The sequence below is a fragment of the Vidua chalybeata genome, chromosome 25 (genome assembly GCF_026979565.1).
Source record: "Vidua chalybeata isolate OUT-0048 chromosome 25, bVidCha1 merged haplotype, whole genome shotgun sequence".
Classification (NCBI taxonomy): Eukaryota; Metazoa; Chordata; class Aves; order Passeriformes; family Viduidae; genus Vidua; species Vidua chalybeata.
The window spans coordinates 2,532,170-2,549,536 of NC_071554.1; the positions used below are offsets into that span (position 1 = coordinate 2,532,170).

General features: G+C 51.9%; 1 protein-coding gene and 1 long non-coding RNA gene across 7 annotated transcripts in view; one reads left to right on the forward strand and one right to left on the reverse strand.

The window, feature by feature from the left end:
• The window catches only part of GRHL3 (grainyhead like transcription factor 3), a 103,560-nt gene extending 98,839 nt beyond the window's left edge, over positions 1-4,721 (forward strand). For all 5 annotated transcript variants that reach the window (XM_053964795.1, XM_053964796.1, XM_053964799.1 and 2 more), the window contains 5 exons: positions 560-594; positions 1,233-1,321; positions 1,406-1,491; positions 2,308-2,372; positions 3,903-4,721. In XM_053964795.1, the coding sequence (XP_053820770.1) occupies positions 560-594; positions 1,233-1,321; positions 1,406-1,491; positions 2,308-2,372; positions 3,903-4,017 (390 nt within the window). In that variant the 3' untranslated portion in view covers positions 4,018-4,721. The remainder of the gene's footprint in view (positions 1-559; positions 595-1,232; positions 1,322-1,405; positions 1,492-2,307; positions 2,373-3,902) is intronic.
• On the reverse strand, positions 502-16,959 carry LOC128799935 (uncharacterized). 2 transcript variants are annotated; one of them, XR_008434871.1, is made up of 4 exons: positions 16,872-16,959; positions 9,573-9,732; positions 7,814-8,089; positions 502-850 (listed from the first exon to the last, which is right to left on the reverse strand). It is a non-coding gene; the product is annotated as an uncharacterized LOC128799935 (long non-coding RNA). The 2 variants fall into 2 exon arrangements; XR_008434870.1 differs by lacking the exon at positions 7,814-8,089.
• Between the last annotated feature and the right edge of the window lie 408 nt (positions 16,960-17,367).

Sequence of the window (17,367 nt, forward strand, 5' to 3'; positions counted from 1 at the left end):
TGAGTCCCTCCAGTCTGGCACCGCCCTTCCCAGGCTGAGCAGTGCCCCCACAGGACTTGTGTTGTGGGAAAAGCCCAAACCTCACCACAGCTCTGTGGGAATGAGGTGAGCTCCACGTCCCGAGTGGCCCAGCCATGCAGCAGTGCTGGCTGAGATAACCTTTCCAGCCATTCTTGTGCTTTACACACCTGCAGAGGACTGCAGTGGGAGCAAACATAGCAGCAGAAAATAAATTACAGTAAAACATGACCATCTCAGTCCCTGTGTGGGTGGGACATCCCCCCACTGTCCTCTATCCAGTGTCCTTCAGAGCTCCTCAGCATTCCCTGCCTCAGAAACCATTGCCTCAATTTGTCTAAACCAGGGAATCTGGGGAAGTTCTTTACATCAAATTTCATTTAATCTAAGAAACAGATGTTTGGGTTCAATTGTGTGGGAAAGCTGATGGGTCAGGAGGAGGGAAATCATGTTTAAAGTGTGGCCAAGTTGCCTCCCCCCAGCCTCTCTAGCACACAGTGATGCTGTGCAAACTCACAGATCCATTTCCTTTGCATTCCAGGTGCTCCCTCCCGCTGTTCCCAACTCTGCAAACAGGTGAGGATGCAGCAGTGTGTACTTCCCATCCATCAGCTGCTCTGCTCCTTTGGGAATGTCAGGGCTGTTGGGTACCCCAGGGGCAGGATAACACAGCTCAGTGTCTCCCTGATGCCCTGAGAGTCAGAACATGAGTTAAACCTTGTCCTGGAAGGGACTCAGGGCTGCAGAAACATGGACACATTTCTGTCTCTGTCAGAGTCACTCCAATATGAGCTGCTCCCTGATTGTCCTGTTGTTCTCATGGAGACAATGTCTGAAAGGGAAAAGAAAAGATCACAATTGCCACTGAAGGGCTCACATCCCCAGAGGGTGGAAAATAAACTGGAATGAAGTGGAATCACACTTGAAAAGCAGAATCTCCCCCAGCCTGGGCCCTCTGTGTGGGGATACCAGTGCCCCACCGGAGGTGCAGGAGGCTTTTGGGTTTGGTGGCCCCAAACCCTCTGCAGGCCCTCCCTGAGCTGCCCATGTGCTTTAGGCAGGAAGCTACAACTGTGCTGCTGTAATTCCAAACCAATACTGAATTGCTGGGTGGCTGTTGGAGTAAGTGGTTGTTCAGTGGAGCTCAGCAGCTGCAGTTGTTTGTTTGCTCTTGCTGCTGTGCCCTCCTGATCGTGTTTGTCCCCTCGGCCCAGGCTGCCCCTGAAGCGGAGCGGGGCCTCCTTCACCGACGACTTCGACCCGATCCCCCCAAAGCACAGCAAGGACGAAGATCCCCAGAGAGGTAACCCTGGATCCTCAATTCCACGAGGCCACAGGGCTCTGGGAGCACTGGCAGGGACCCTGACCGTGCCCTGTTCTCTTGCAGTGCTGCTCTACGTGCGCAGGGAATCCGAGGAGGTGTTTGATGCTCTCATGTTGAAGACCCCGGATCTGCAGGGCCTCAGGACAGCTGTGAGTGTCCCCAAACCCCCTGAGGAATGAGCAAACTGCAGATAAAAGGGAATGGGGTTGGTGAACAGGGAGCTGGATATGGGCTGTTCATCTCTCCTGCCTGCTCTCCCTTGGGAATGGAAATGGAAGTGGGAGCAGGAGCTGAGTTGTCCTGAGAGCTCCTGGCGTGGCTGTGTTGTGCTGCAGAGGGAGGATTACACCTCCTGCCTCATCCAGATCCTCATGGAAGTCTCCTCTTGTGACAGCACATTCATATTTTCCACTGTCAAACACCTTTTCCATTCTCCTGGCTGGAGAGGTGTGATCTGAAAGCCTCCCTGGCCTCGTGCTGGAATTCCCTGGCTGTGTTTGAGGAGCACAAGGACATATTTCTGTCATGGTTATCAGCAGCATCTCTGATAACCCAGCCCTCTCTGGAGACTGCTGGGAAGGAAACAAACAATAAACCTCCCAGATTTGGGGTGGCTTTATGGCTGCACTTTAAGCTCTGTTGGTTTTACAAACTTTTAAAAATAGGGCGTTTGAAAAATGTCAGCACAGAGGATTCTTTGCCATCTTCTCCTTCCCCCATCCCTCACCACAGAGAGTCAGAAACCTTAATGGAAAATGCTTGGCAAAAACCTACAAAACTCCTGCCACCCTTAGACCAAAACTGAACTTGCCCAGGAGAATGTTCAGGTCATGGTTTTGTTCTCTGGGGTAAAACTGAGGGGGAATCCTTTGCTGCTGAACACCCTGGGTCGCTGTTATCTTTGATTTTATCATGGGAATTTATCACTTTACAAGTACAAAGAATTGCCATGTTTTCTCTCATAGATTTCAGAAAAATATGGGCTTCCTGAAGAAAGCATTTATAAAGTCTACAAAAAGTGCAAAAGAGGGTAAGCTAATCTCTCATCTGCTTTTATGCTGTGCCTCCACACCTGTCCTGTCCAGCCCCTGCCATTGGCTCCAAGAGCATTTTAACAAGATAATAAAAGGTAGAGCCATGTCAGCTCTGCTATTTGGAGCATATAAAACTCAGATCTTTCTGGGCTTTAAAGATTTGGGATAATGCTTGTTTGTGTTACATTTGTTTGGAGGGTAAAGTCTCCCAAGGAAAGGAAGTTGGTGAAGGTGGAATTGTTTGGGGAGCCTAATGGTGATCCTTTGTGTCTCAGTCTAAAAGCCTGAGGTTATGGAGAACTTATCAGAGAGGGATCACTGTTTGCTTCTCCAAAAAATGCTGGAATGTCCCTGGCTCAGGATGAGGGGTGGGCCACAGTGAGCATCTGAATTTGTCAGGAGTTCTTCCACCTGTTGCTGATGCTGCTCATCTGTTAGCCTCAGAAATGGGAATTTTCTCCCCAAAGGAAAAGACCAGCACTGGTGGCTTCAGGGGAGAGGCTACCTCACTCAGTTTGGCTTTGGTTTTGTTCATCTGATAAACAGTGAGTGTTTGGTGATGACTGGGAGAGAAACCAGGCAGGAGAAGCAAAGAGGTATCTCATGAAAAGGAAAGGCCACGCCTGGAAATTAGATTAAATAAATAATTTTGACACCTGGTTTAATGAAGGCTGGACGTGACCCATGCCAGCAGCTACTTCTGAAGTGTGGGGAGATTGGAGATAGCTCCACTCTGGCTGGTGGCAGGGTCAGGCCCAGCTTCCTGCTCCCCCAGATTTAATTTTCAATAATTTTATCCTATTGCTCCACCCTAAACAATTTTCTCCTGGTAATTACAGCTTGAGGGGCAGATCTTCATCTGGTGAGAGCCAGTGGAGCTCAGTGGGACTGCCTGGCCTGGCAGCAGGGCAGGACCTGCCCCAGCCATGGCCCTTCCACGGGGGTGAGCTCAGCAGATGAACTCAGTCCCAGGGTGACTCAGGAGCAATACTGAGCCATTTTGGATCTTGGTGAGGTTTGGTCTGGAGGAACAATCCAGGGCTGATTCCTGATCAACATCCCTGGGATCGTTTGTGGTTCAGAAATCAGATGGGAGCACAGCACAAGAGGCACAGGTGACTTCTTTGGCTCCCTGTCTGAGACAGGCAGAGATAAAGGGATCAGCTCTGCTGGGGAAGCTTTTGGGTACCCACAGAGTCTCTCTGGGGCACCTGCTGGAGGCCAGAGCTGGGGTCCAGGGCTTGGGAAGGCGCTGGAGCTGGTACAGCCAGGACGATTCCGATGCACCGGGCAGACCCTGGGCAGTGCCAGACCCCCAGTCCCAGCAGTCCCCTGGAATTCCTGACTGTGCCATGACAGAGCTGCCAGAGTTGGTGACTGTTCTGTGCTGGATCTTCCCTTGTGTTGTGCCATGGCTTTAATTAATTAATTAATTAACACTGGTTGAGCCCCTCAGACTGGGGAAGGTGAAAAGCACATTGCTTTCCATGTGCTGCATCTGATCCAGCCATTCTTCTCCTCTGTAGGATCCTGGTGAACATGGACAACAACATCATCCAGCACTACAGCAACCACATGGCCTTTCTGCTGGACATGGTAGAGGCAGAGAACAAGTTCCAGATCATCCTCAAAGAGCTCTAAAGAGCTGCAGGCAGCACTTCCTGGGACTTCTCTCCGAGCTGGCACGTGTGACTCCACAGAACTCAGCCCTGTGCCTGCTCTTGTTGCCTTGACTTGAACCCCCACGGCCCTGGGGCCGGGCCACAGATTGCTGTGAGATCATCCTGTGAACGTGGATCTGTTGAGTTTATTATTATTATTATTATTATTTTTTATTATATTTTATTCCCTTCTGGCACGGGGCCGGCCTGAGCTGCTGTTTCAGGGCTGGGCACACAAAGTGACACTGCCAGGCCTGGGCAGAGAGCAGAGCTGGTGGCCTGGCAGTGGCTGATGCCAGCCCAGGCCTTGGCCTCTCCACAGACCCGGCAGAGCTTTCCCAGCAGGGCTGAGCCCAGCTCTGAGCTCCTCTCTGGCACAGAATCTCCCAGTCTCACAGCTCCTGCTGAACGGACACTGCCTGCTGAACACCCTCCCTGCCACATCTCTGACTGTAAATACCACGGAGGCTCCACAACCCCTGTTTATACATTTCTGTGTTGTTCCTTTTGTATTTTATATGTGTATAAATATGCATTGTTTTATACTGGACTCAGTATGGTGACACAGAGCATTTCAAACACACGCTGCTTCACATTTCTCCGTGAACTCCTTTTGTAACTGTGTTGTTGGTTGTGTTGTTTTGGATATTCTGTAGTAATAAAGGCTCAAGGACTGAAAATGAACCGTGTCCCCCAGCTCTGGAGTCAGAGTTGGGATGGGCTGGCCAGGAGCTGGGGCAGGGAGGTGACCCCAGAGGCACCAAAAGGGCTTGAGGGTGGTTTTGGCCAAGGTCTGTTCCCTCTGCAGCCACCATGTCCAGCTGTGTCACCAGGTGTGACAGGGTCCCTGAACTCCTTACACCCCATGCTCAAACTGCCTCAAGCTGCTTCCCATTTAGGTCATCAGATGCCAAGGGGAGCCCTGTATTTTTCTAATTAATCCTCTGACCAATAAAAACCAGGGCCTTTCCTCCTCCCTCTTTTTCATCCTCTGTTTTTCCTGGCTGTGTTGAAGATGTACCTGAGGCCTGTGAGTGGGGAGGAAAGAACCCTGGGAAGGGGATTTGGAAATGTTGGAATGTGCCAGCTTGGTAAGTTTTGGATTACTTCACTACTGTTTGAGGATGGCCTCTAAGATGAAGCACAGATAAGCTGAAGGTTTATCAGCCTTTGGGATCTCTCCAGCACTCCTTCCCTTCAGATCACAAACTCCTTCTTCAGCAGGATGGCTCTGATTCAGTGTTGATTCTGTGAGTCCTCCTACAGCAGAATTTCAGCTCCAGTTAAAGCCAGTCCCACCAGGAATCCCCCAGTGCTCGGTGTCACCGGCTGAAAGCTGCAGGTCCCCTGTCCCCTGCTGTGTCAGGGGACTGTGGGGACCCTGCTCTGGGATAGCTCTGTGGCAGGACTGGCTCCAGGTGCTCCCAGCCAGGGTGACCCGGCCATGGGGACAAGCAGAAGCTGCTCAGGCAGGGACAGAGGGAGCTCTGGCAGTGGGGACAGTTGGCTCTGCTGTGCAGGACAGATGGGGAGGGCTGCAGGCAGCCCTGGGCCGTGGAGTTGGGAGGTTTAGGGACCTCTCACCCCTCAATGAGTTGCTCTGAAAGTCTGATCTTCCTGCCAGATAAACATTTACCTATCTGAGCCTCAGTTCCTCCAGCCTACCTCGTGACTCCAGCAGCACTACTCCTAATTTACAACAGCAAAGGCTATCTCAGTTGCAACTCTATGTTCCCAGCAGAACAAAGATGAATTTTGCTGGATGTTACGGGGCTCCCTTTCCCACAAACCCATCCTGGGTTTTGCAGGGTGAGACCCACGCAGAGGCTGCAGCTCCCTTGAGTCTGGACTCCCCCCTCTGGGGGTGGTATGGAGGCAGAGAACCGGGAGCTTTTTCCGTGTAGCTCTGGGCAATCCTGGCTGTGCCGGGGCTGAAGTCCCGGTGCCGGCTGCGTGCAGGGAAACGCTGCCGGGACAGAGTCCCCAGCCCGGCCCGGCGAGGTGAGTGTTTTGCTGACTGGCTCAGTATCGCTCATCCCTTCCAGCCAAGGCAAGTTGCTGGGAGGTTGCGTAAAGCAGAGCTCCCAAATATGTGAGAGCATTCCTGACTCCTTGCCCGGAGCCCACCAGTTCCTTTTGAAGATTGAGATAGGAGCGATGAAGGTGATTTTCACCCCGAGCACCAAAGGTCGTGTGAAAGCACCGAGTGTTTGCAAAGGGCTCCCTGGGGAGCTGCCCGGGCCCTGCTTTGTGCTCAGAACCTCACCTGAGCTGCTCTGGGAGCCGGGCCTGCCAGAGGGGGTGTCTGGACTCGTGCTGAGCACAGGGTGTGTGACAGAGCCCAGTGCCCGTCCCTGGGCCAGCAGCACCTGCCCCCTGCCCTTCTCCCTTTATTGCCACCCTGGTCAGGACTGACTCCCTCCAGGGTGACTCCCCAGCCTCCCAGCACTGGGAGTTCTCAGGAAAAACAGAAGAGCCCAATGCTTGTTTTAATTACTCAACATCTACAAATCTGGAAGCTTTCAAACCAATTTTAGTTAATGATCATCTTCCAATTCTTAGAACTGAGTACCACTAATTAGCTGCCCGTGAGCCAGCCCTGGCAGGCCAGCACAGGCCTGCTCATGGTGTGCAGAGTCTGAGGGAAATCCTGACGCAGGAATGCCACTCTGGCATCCCAGCTGGGGAGGAAGGAGAACTTCCTGAGTGCTCCTGGTGAAAAAGTGCCCACAGAAATGCATAAAAAGGAGCAGCAGGCTGAGAGCTGAGTTGTGCAAGAGCTCTGGTATCCCCAGTGCTGGGTGGAGGGCTCTGCTCCTCACTTCTACAAACAACACCCAGTTTCTGTGTCTTTATTCGTGCTTATTCACTGCTTGCATCATCAGGCAGGCAGCTGAGGAGCTCGGTGTGTGGTGTGGCTCTGCAGGGCTGTGAAGGAAAAACAGCATCCTGTGTTTTGTTAGGACACCCACGCGCCGTGTCCGGAGGTGCCCTGGTGCTGTGCTGGGCATGGGAGGAGAGGATTGAAATCAGGGAAGTCAAACCCTGCCTGCATCTCTTTATAAGTGGGCAAAACTTTAATAAACCAGCTCTCATTTATTTCCCCAGGTAGTGCCTTGGATTTATAGAATTAAATTTGGGTGAGTTGGGCACTAGAACCCCCGACGTGTGGGAATGTCCTGGAATCATCAGCTGGAAAGTGGCCACAGAATCAGAGCTCAGTGCTCACAGTCAGGGTACACAGACTCGGGATTTACCTCAGCCAGCTGAGGGCTGTCCTGGCTGCACTTTTGACTGGGAGTCCTGGGAATGCTGAGCCCCAGCTCTGAGGCAACCCAGGCATGAACTGCTGAATAACCAGTCTTTGGTAAAGCTGCTGCTCTGTGTCAGTCCCTGACTGAATTGTGATTTTGCCTCCCTGTGGCTCTGTTCTTTGGGGCATGGCCCAGAGCAGCTCTGCGTGTTCGTGCACTGGTGTGGCATTGCAGGGTTTCTGATCCACTTGGCATAAAAGACTGATGAAAAGCAGACTCCTGTCTGCTCTCACAGTAATTCATAACCTCCCAGAAGGACCTGGAGATCGTAGAAGGGATAAACAGGGCAAGAAATGAGTGTGATTAACTGAAAAAATCATGTTAGCTGAGCCTGGCAACAACGAGCCAACGGGCACTGAAGGATCCTACAGGATCCCACAGCTCCAGCCTGGGATGAGCTCAGCAGGGATCCAGGCAGGGAAGAGCTGACCAGAGATGGGTTTGTGGCTGCCTCTGTCTTACCAGTGCTGCTGTTAGGGTTGGCATCCAGCTCTGCAGCTGCCCACTGCTCTGCCAGGGGGCTGTGTTTAACCCATTCCTCTCTGAGGTGGGTCCCTCCTCCTGCTTCCCCAGGCATTTCCCGATTCCAAGCCACAGGATGTGTTTCTTCTCCCATTTCACTCGGTTTTCTGGTGATGCCAGAGCAAAGGGGTGCTGGGGGTTCTGATGCTGCTCTGTGCCCCCACCTTGCCGCCTGGAAGTGCTCCCGTGTTCCCATCAAAGAGAGGAATTCTGCAGCTGGAATGTGTTGTACCAACAGTCAGTGATGTGAGTTTTACACACACACAGAACTCACAGAACCTGTTTGTCCAAAGCTCTGACAGTCAGTGATGCTTTAATGGCCTTTACACTGCAAACATGCTTTTATTTTTTTCAACCTTACCTTTAAAAATAATATTGTAAAATATGAACCAGCCAAGCTGGACAAGGAGCTGGTAGTGAGGACTCCAGAGCTGCTGTGTGGCTCTCAGGGTGATGCTTAATCCTTCTAAGCCTAAAGCTTTGGGAAATGAAGAGCTTTGGGAAATGGAAGTGCTATGGACAGCCTGTGATGGTTATTGTAAAATGCATGGATTTGCCATGGTCCAGCCTTGCAGAGACCTGGCTGCTCCCCTCTCCAGACAGTGCTGGAACAGGACAGGGATGCCAAAGGACCCCAGGGAGTCCCTCCTGCTCTCCCACTGCCTGGAACAGCAGGGGGAGCAGGCTCTAACCCCAGCAGCTGGGTGTGGAGTGTTTGTGTGTTTTCTGATAACAGGCTGGGGATCTTCCCTCCTCATATTTAATTTGCCCTTTCCTCCAGCCCTCTGTCCTTATCAAATCCCTCCTTGCATTGCTTCCCTTCCAGCTTCCTTTTCCCCAAAGCCCTGATAGAAGATCCAGCTGCTAAGAGATGTAGTAAAGATTTCCCTGTTGAGTAAGGAGAGCCCTGGGCTTTCTCATGGGCTCATTCTTTTCCACGGTCAGGAATTTATTGATGATCTTAATCTCAGGCCTGCAACGTCACTTCATGGTGACAATAAATGTTTTTGAACGATCTGCTGATAGATTTATTTGTCTTCCCATGAGGATCCCAAGGGGTGGGAGGGCTTGGGAGAAGGGAGTTTCTGTCGTGCCTTTTCATCCCGCTGAAGTGGTGGCAGGATTGAACACCTGGGAATGGCAGTTCTGGCTTCCAGGAAGCACTTTTACAAGCCTCTCTCCAGCTCTCATTCCCAGCCCAGCAGGGGCTGGGGAAATGGCCAGCTTTTATCCTTCAGCTGCCTTGGGAGGCTGTGCAGACATGAGTGTCCCTCACCATTCCTGCCCCGGGGTCCCCACATTTGGGTCTTTATCCTCAGTGTTCCTCTGGGGAGAGTTCAGGCACAAAACCAGCCCAGCCTAAAGCCTCTGCCTGGGATATGAGGAATCTTTCCAGGTCAGGTATGCTCTGGCTTCTTGCTCCATGGATAAGAAGTGGCCCCCACATCCCAGGGTGGTGCAGGTTTAATTACTGTTTGTAAATGTCTGGGAGATCAGCTGATAAAGGGCCCCTGATCCACTGCTCCAGGCTGTTCCCAACCCACACTGCCCTTCCAGGCACTGCCACCTACCAGCCGCTTCCTGGGGACAACAGCCATCCCCTTTGGACCAGGACACAGTGGGACACTCTGGGATCACCCTCCTGTGATGGATTTTCATGTATCCCATGGCAGTGGGGTGTCTTCCAGGCTGCACTCACCTGGAAGGAGCTTTCTTTGCTTCCCTGGTAGGTTTGTGTGGCTGAGGCTGCAGACTCTGGAATAAATCTGGAGTAAATTCCTTGTTCCTTGTTAGGTGGGAAGTCCTTGACTGGAAGGAAGATGTTATTCCCTTGGTGAGGGAATCCACGTTGGGATGACCTACAAGACAAACAGGAAAGGGATGTAAATACCAGCCCAGGCACTGAGGAAGGAGAGTGCATCCAGCAGGGAATGTGAGAAAGGAAAAGAACCGGTGTGACAGGACCGTGTGGGGAAGCTGCTGCTGGATTGGAAAAGTGCTGGGCAGAGCTGACTTCCAGGGACACTGATAAGGCAACACTGAACTCAGTCCTGAGCCCAGGAACAAAAGCACCATGAGCAATTTCAGGGAATCAAACAGGAGAGCTCCCAGCTGGTGTCAGCTGCCAGATAAACTCTGTGCCCTCACCCCAGGTTTCACCCTCAGCAGGCAAAGGGCCAGAAGATCTTTTGAAGCTTGGTGCATTATGCACAAATGTGGCTTCTCTTGAAGCCTATGGCATTTCCAGTGTTGTGGGGTGTTCTGGTTATTCCTTACAGCTACTCCGAAGTCCCGGGGTGGTTTCTGGATGGTTCTCCCAGCAGAGGTTCAAAGGTACCTTCCCAGAGCTCATGGAAGTGTCCTGTGACAATTCAACCCAACATGCCCCAAGAAGCTCTGGATCTGTGTGTGAGGGTGCTCCATGGGGGAGCAGGACAAGGTCAGCAGCACCATCCTCCCTCCCAGCTCCAGACTCACAGATGTGGAGAAAGCCATTTCCCAAACTTTTCCAAATTAACTCCTCTTGTGGTTTGGGCCACAAACACTGCCAGGGCAAAAGTGGTATTGCTTTGCTTGCAGAAATGGTGAGTTTCAGAAGGAAAAAGGGCTTGGGGTTGCCTTTGAATTGCCTTTACCTGTGGGTGATGACCAACAAAGGCAAACCCACATTTCAAAGCCAGATGTCTCCTGTGAGTGGTTACAGCTGCCAGCAGCACTCACACCAAAATCTGGGAGGGCTTCCCAAGGGTAGGAAGAGCTCTCTGTGACTGCCCAGGACTTGACGCTGGCAGGAAATGTCTCCGTGTGTGGCTGCTGTGTCCACAGTCCTCCATCACCTCCACATGTCCGATTTTGTTCAGGGCCCCAGAATTCCAGGAGAGGGAATTTCAGGAATCTGTGGTGCCAAGGGTTGTGTGAGTTACCCAAATCACAGACTAGATCACAGTGACATGGGACAAAATCCTTCAGATTGCCAGGATGAAGCTTTACCTCCTTCAACCTCCTCTGGGATTTAAAGCTTTTATTGTTGACTTTCCTAATGGACTGTGATGAGAGGAAACATCTGATGGCCAGGCCTCACTAAGTGATGTGGGCGTGTCCAGTTCAAGCTGGAGAGGAGAGGGGCAAGAAAACCCCTGTATTACAGACTCAAACACAAAAAGATGATGCTTTTCCCCTTTTGTTTTTTCCTTGTTTCCTATGGCCAGCTGGTGAAATGCTGAGATGCTGAACTGCCTTTGTTGTAATACAGGGTTTGGTCCCAGAGCTGCGGATGGCGGCTTTGAGGTCTGTTTGGATACTTTTTCCTTGTTTATCACTCCTTTTTCCCCCCTCAATTTTAATCAGTCATTCAAAAGCAGATCCTGCAGTGACTACACAAAAGTTCTTTTTTGCTGAGTGAGAGCAGTGACCACAAAACTGCAGGATCTGTCCACCTTCTTCTCCTAAGATATCTCTTTGTCTATAGTCATAAATTATCAGCCACTGCCATCTTTTAAATAGATAGTTTCCTGTTCTGCCTCTTGTAGGTTAGATATTATCTCCCCCAGTAAATCATGAGTCAGTGATTAATTCAAGAAGGCCGTTCCCAGAAGCAAATTCTTACAATGTTAAAATTAATACGATGCGGAGCCATTATACCATGATAGAGAAAATAATTATGGCCTGCAAACCAGTTTAATCAACACAGAACATGCTGGGGCAGGTGCTCAGCCTGAGTCACTGCAGCAGAGCTCAGAGTCCCAGCGCAGGGGCTGTGTGAGTGAGCAGGATTGTGGCAGCTGAGCCCCAGGACCGCTCCATGTGCTCTCTGCACACCCAAACTGGGAGGGAAAACACCTTTGCTGATGTATAAACACCATCAAGTGACTATAAAAGCATGAATTGCTTCAGGAACGTGCATGCAGCCAGTTAAGGTGTCTCAGCTGATGAGTGGCAGCTTATTAAGCTGATTAAATTGTGTGTTCACTCGGTGTTAAGCGGCTCTGCAAAGTCATCACATATTCCGGAGTCTGCCTCAGCACAGGGGATGGGGCTCCTCTAGGAGCACTCCGAGCAGGGACGGCTCACTGGGGAATGGCTCAAACTGGGGAAAAACTCAAAAACTCCCTCTAGAAATAACAAAACGATCCCAAAGCAATCTGAGCTACAGCAAGACACCACAAAAGGGACAAAGCAGCCCAGGAGGTGTGTGTATGTTATTATAAACCATCTGATAATGGCTAATGACACTGCGTGTTCTGTTAACAGCTCCCACATCTCAAAACACCCTGAATTCCTGTGGATGAAGGCTTACAACACCCTGTGCAGCCTGGGCACCTGCAGGGCTGGGCAGCAGGCACAGAACAGTTAAGTGACTTGCACAAGGGTGAATCAGCAGGACTTGAGGAACTCAACCTGAAGGTAGGTGCTGAGCTGGAGGAACTGGCACAGCTCCCCAGCAGTGCCACCAGGTGTGACCCTGCACCCCCTGAGCCCAGCAGTGCCACCAGGTGTCACCTGCCAGTGCCTTTTTTAGAGTTAGGGTGGCCAGAACCAAACCCACCATTCCAGCACCACCAGTGCTGGTATTATTGTATTTCCTGTTTTGCTTTCCAAGTCACACAAATTTCATGCTTTAATTTTAACTGTGCATCAAGGTAGGTGCCTTCAGAGTTTCAAAATTTTAATCCCTTAATGCAAGCCTCCTGTTGCATGGAAAGCTGAGTGATTCTGGGGATGAGGAAGATCAAATTTCTCTGTGTACAGGGCAATTTGTATAGACTGGGAGCCACAGCACATCTAAAATCCCACCTATAACTTCTGAGCTGGGCCTAATTAATGCAGCATGTGGGCAGAATGCTTTATTTGCAGTACCACACCTTTCCTGCCTCTCTTCTTTTCCTGGGCTTTTCAAAAAGAGGACTGGGCAGGATTCTATTTATAGAGCCAAATAAATCCAGCCCTGCCTGTGTTGTACGTGATCCCTCCAGCTTTTCAGATGTGGTCCCAAGAAGGGCTGAATGCCCTTCATGTCCTACTTCTGCCAATCCCAGTGGGAACTGGAAGGTCTGGGACTATAGAAGATAAAAGAAACAGCTTTATAATAACACAAATGTGAAATTATTCCAGCGTGTAGGATGGGAAGAGCTGAAGTTCCTGGTCTTTAGGAACATTGTGTGAACTTCATTAATTGTGTTGTCTGCCAGTTGCCAATGGAAAACACTCTGGAGGCGCCTTGGTTCCTGGTCCGGTGACTTGAGAGTTGGATTCTGGCAGTGATCCGATGTCCCCTCCCTGAATGGCACAGGAGGCAGAGAACAGGGGAAGGCCTGGGATTGAAGAACGAGGCAATGGGCAGTGGAGGGGCAAATGAAGCAGTTGGGGCACAACTGCACTCATAAAGACACAGGGATGAAGGGATTTAACTGTGTTTGGCAGGAGCAAGAAGGAGCAGGGAAGATGCCAGGCTCAAAGAGGGGGAATGGATGAGCCAAGGGCTGATTAAAAACCCCATCTGGATGGAACCTATGTTTGGCCACAGCAGCAGCAACCCTGGAATGATTCAAAGCCCTCAAGGAACAACCAGGAATGGCTGGGAGGGGAATGGAGGCTCCTGCTCTGCTTGGCCTTACAAAAGGCTGAGGAGAAGAGTGGCAGGGAGTGGGCAGGCAGTGCTGGCTGCTGCAGAAGATGCTGATTTACAGTGAGATCACGGGGAACTCCTCCTGCTCTGTTTTCCTCCCTCAGCTGAGCTGTTCCTGGTGCATGCATGGACAAGTGGAACAGTGCTACTATGGTGCTAAAAATAACAAACCCCAAATACAGGCTATTCTATGAAAACTGGGAGAGCTTTGCAAGGAATCAGACCCCAGGAGATCAGTCTTCTGGTGAATTCAGCCTTTCCTGTAAAAATGCCCCAAGTTATCAAGCAGCTGAGCACAAATCATCTTTTCCACTTATTTTTCTTTGTAAGAAAACACTTCAGGACAGACCAAAATTTGAGCTGTGTGATGCAACTCTGAATTTCAGCTGAGCTGCTCTGACTTGGGCTGCTTCAAAATTACAGATTTGTGAAGATGTGGTCTGAGGGTTCATCTGCAGGGAGCAGGGATCCTGAGCCAGCTGTTCCTTATCAACAACCAGAAGCAGAAGAGAGCCTGCACTGCCCTGGCCACAGGGTCCATCTCCACGTGGCCCTGCCATGTGCTTGAGGTTGTCCAGCCCGTGCTCCGTGGCCAGCAGGGTTGTGCTGAGGGAAGCAAGACCTGCCCAATTCTGCTGGAGCTGATTATTAAAATTGCAGCAGGTTTCCAGAGCAGCTGAGCTGATAAAAAACTGCATCTGCAAGCTCCTTCTGCCCTGGTGCTGCCAGGCTTGGCTGCTGCTGCCCAGCCTGAAGGGCTGGATGCAATCCCTGCCCAGCAAGGGCAGCTCCTGCTGGGCAGCACGTTCCTGATTCCTTCCAGGACAGCACGTGCCAGGGAAAGGCTCCAGAGCCCTTCTCCCCTCCTGTGCATCCAGCTCTGGGTTTGGCACATCCATCATCACCCCAGTGCTGCTGAGGGTAACTGGAGATCAGGCACCTCCACACTCCTGGAGATTCAGCTCCTGCACGCCTCAGAGAGCCAGGAATTGTGTTTGGGTGATGCAAGGGGCACTGTGCTGCCAGGGAAACCCAGCAGCAGCAGCTCCCAGCCCCAGTGGCTGGGTCCTGCAGGGATGTGTGCAGGCAGGGGTGAACTGGCAGAATGACACAAGTGGGTCAAGTCACCTGTTGGGTGTTCTAGGTCAGGCACTGAGAGGAAAATAAGCTCTTTCCACTGCCTAAATTACAAGTGGGTAACTTCCTGTCCTGGCATTTATCCCTGACTCAAGGAATGTGCTCCAGAATGGCTGAGGGGGACACAGCCAAGTCCTTCAGGTGGGGGAAACCAAGTCAGCAGCCCCTAAAAGGTCTGGTGCTGATGGGTACAGTGCCTCCCCTCCTGACCTGCTGCAGGAACTCTTCTCCAGGGATAAAGCCTAGGAGAGAAGCAGCCAAGCCCTTGTGTAGTTTGTGGTTTGGCCTCCTGCCCATTCTGCCCTTCAAGCAGGAAATTCTCAAAGGGAAGGGAGTGCTTTGAGAAGCTCCCTGCAGACTCTGCTCTGCTTTAGTCACAGCTCAGCATCAGGTCAGCTGGCTCTGCTGGAAGCTGACCAGGCAGACTGATGGCGCCTACAGAAAGTCTTTAAGCAACTTCTCCACCTTGATCATTTTTCCCTCAGCTTTTTTTTTTTTTTTTTGTCCTTTACGTCCTTGATTGCTGTTATTCAACCCTGAGATAATACACTCCTGATATCACTGAGATGGGAGAGACAAGCAAAGAGCAAGAGATCAAAGGAAGAAGAAGAAAGAGAAGATGCTAAAGGCAGGAGAAGAAAGAGGGGAAGATGCCAAACACTTCCTTGATTCACCTACTTTGCATACACGGTACCAAGTCTCAGAAATCCTTCCTGTACGTAATTTTGGGAGTTCTGGGGTTACCACGCAGTCCCCAGACAGCGAGAGGCTATGGAAGGGCATCCTCCTTTCCCCAGCTGAGGAAGGTGCATCCAGAAAGCCCAGGAGGCCCTTGGCACCTGCGAGTGTTGGCTGGGAAAGCGCTGCGGGTTTAACGCATCCTTCTGCTTCCCTCTGCTGGTGGAAGGAGGGTGGAATTCCTAAAAATCTGGGATCCGCGGGAAGGGCAGCAAAGGCCGAGAGAGGGGGCACCCCTGGTGGTGTTTAACTGCACCGGGTGCTGGAATGTGCGCCTGAAGCAAGGCAAGGTGTGCGTCCTGGAGGGCTCAAACACCTGCGACAAACAGGGCCAGCGCTGGTGGGTGGGAGACAGGGAGGTGGCACGAGTGAGATCATCCACCTGCAGTCATTTCCAGGCTTAAACCACTCATGTTGCATTGCCACTTCTCATTCTGTTATCAGTTGTGATTATAAAGTTAATTTAATGACCTTGCTCTAAACTTGGTTGCTATTCTTGTCACAGAACAGGATCATTATCAGTGGCAAAAAAAAAAAAAACCCTCATAAATTACAAACATTTTTGTTACTCACTTGGTTATACTGCAATCCCTTTGATTGAAACTTAAATGTCTTTCCCCCCCCCCCCCCCCCCAGTTTGAGTTCCTTTTCCTGTGGTGTTTATAAGGAAATCTTGAAACCTAAGAAGAGCAGCCAAGGATAACAACACTGAATATGGAGATGGAGGAAACATGTGAACACAACAGCAGCTTTCCTTTGAAATGGCATGTGTAAGATAAAGGCAAATGCAAAATTAATGCAGTATTCCCACCAGAAAACCAGCAGTCACTCCTGCATTTCATTTCCCTGGTTTATTTTAAAATACCCTTGGAAGCACTGCTGTTGATGAATGTTTTCTTTGACTGCATTTCTTATTCCCTTGTGCTGGTTTATTCCCAAGAGGAGGAATTCTGGGCCTGGAACTCCTCTAACCCACTGTAGCTATAAACAGTTCCAGATACCCCTTGATTTGCTCCAGTAACAAACCCTGGCTGTGCTTTGAGTGAAAAACCTTGGCGTGGTTGAGGTTTCCACCCTTCAGCTCCACACTCACTGCGGTAAGTGCTGTTTATTTTCAGGACATGGCACTGAGTGGTGCTGTTCTGCCAGAGGTACCTCGTGCTCCACAGCATCCCTGAGCGGGGATGCGGTCACAGCCCACACGTCCGGTGTCACGACTCAGGGCACAGCCGGGATTTTGTTTCTAAGGGCAGTCCCAGCTCTGAACGTGCAGCAGGGCCGAGGCTCCAGAGCTGGCCCAGCTCAGCCATGGCCTTTGCTGTCTCCATTGAGAGAACCCGGCGCTCGGGGGCGAGAGGAGCCCAGGTGAGGGATGAGGTGACGCCCTGAGGCAGCGCCCTCAGGTGAGGCCCTGGAGGCGCCACCGGAAGTCGCCTCATGCCCCAGCCCGGCCCAGGTGAGGCGGCGCGGGGCGCGCTGGGAACGGCGGGTGGGTACCTGAGCGGCTGAGGAGCACCGGGGAGATCCCTGACCCCGCTCAGGGGCGGTGCGCGCTCTGTATCCGCCCGTACCTGCCGGTACGTGCCCGTTCCTGTCGGTGCATCCCCGGCCGTCGGCGGCACCGGGAATGCGGACACCCGGTTGCCGAGACAACAGCCGCCTCAGCTCTCCTCCAATCACCGTGCCTGTTACTCTGAGAACTGCGGCAGGCGCCCAATCACAGACGAGCTCTCAGCGCCACAGCGGCTGGTTTAAGGTGGCTTCGCGCATACGCCTTAAGGCGGCTCCGGCTGCTGTTCGCGCCACCGGGAACCGCGCACACGGGGAGGGCGGGAGGGAGGAACGGGTCCCACCGGGGCAAAGCGCGGGGCGGCGGCTGTCCCTGCAGCTCTGGGCCGGGGAGCGCCCCGGAGCTCCGGGCGGGGCCCGCGGGACTGCCTCGTCCCGCCCAACCGAGCGGCGGAACGCGACTCTTCCGCCCGGCCCCTCAGAA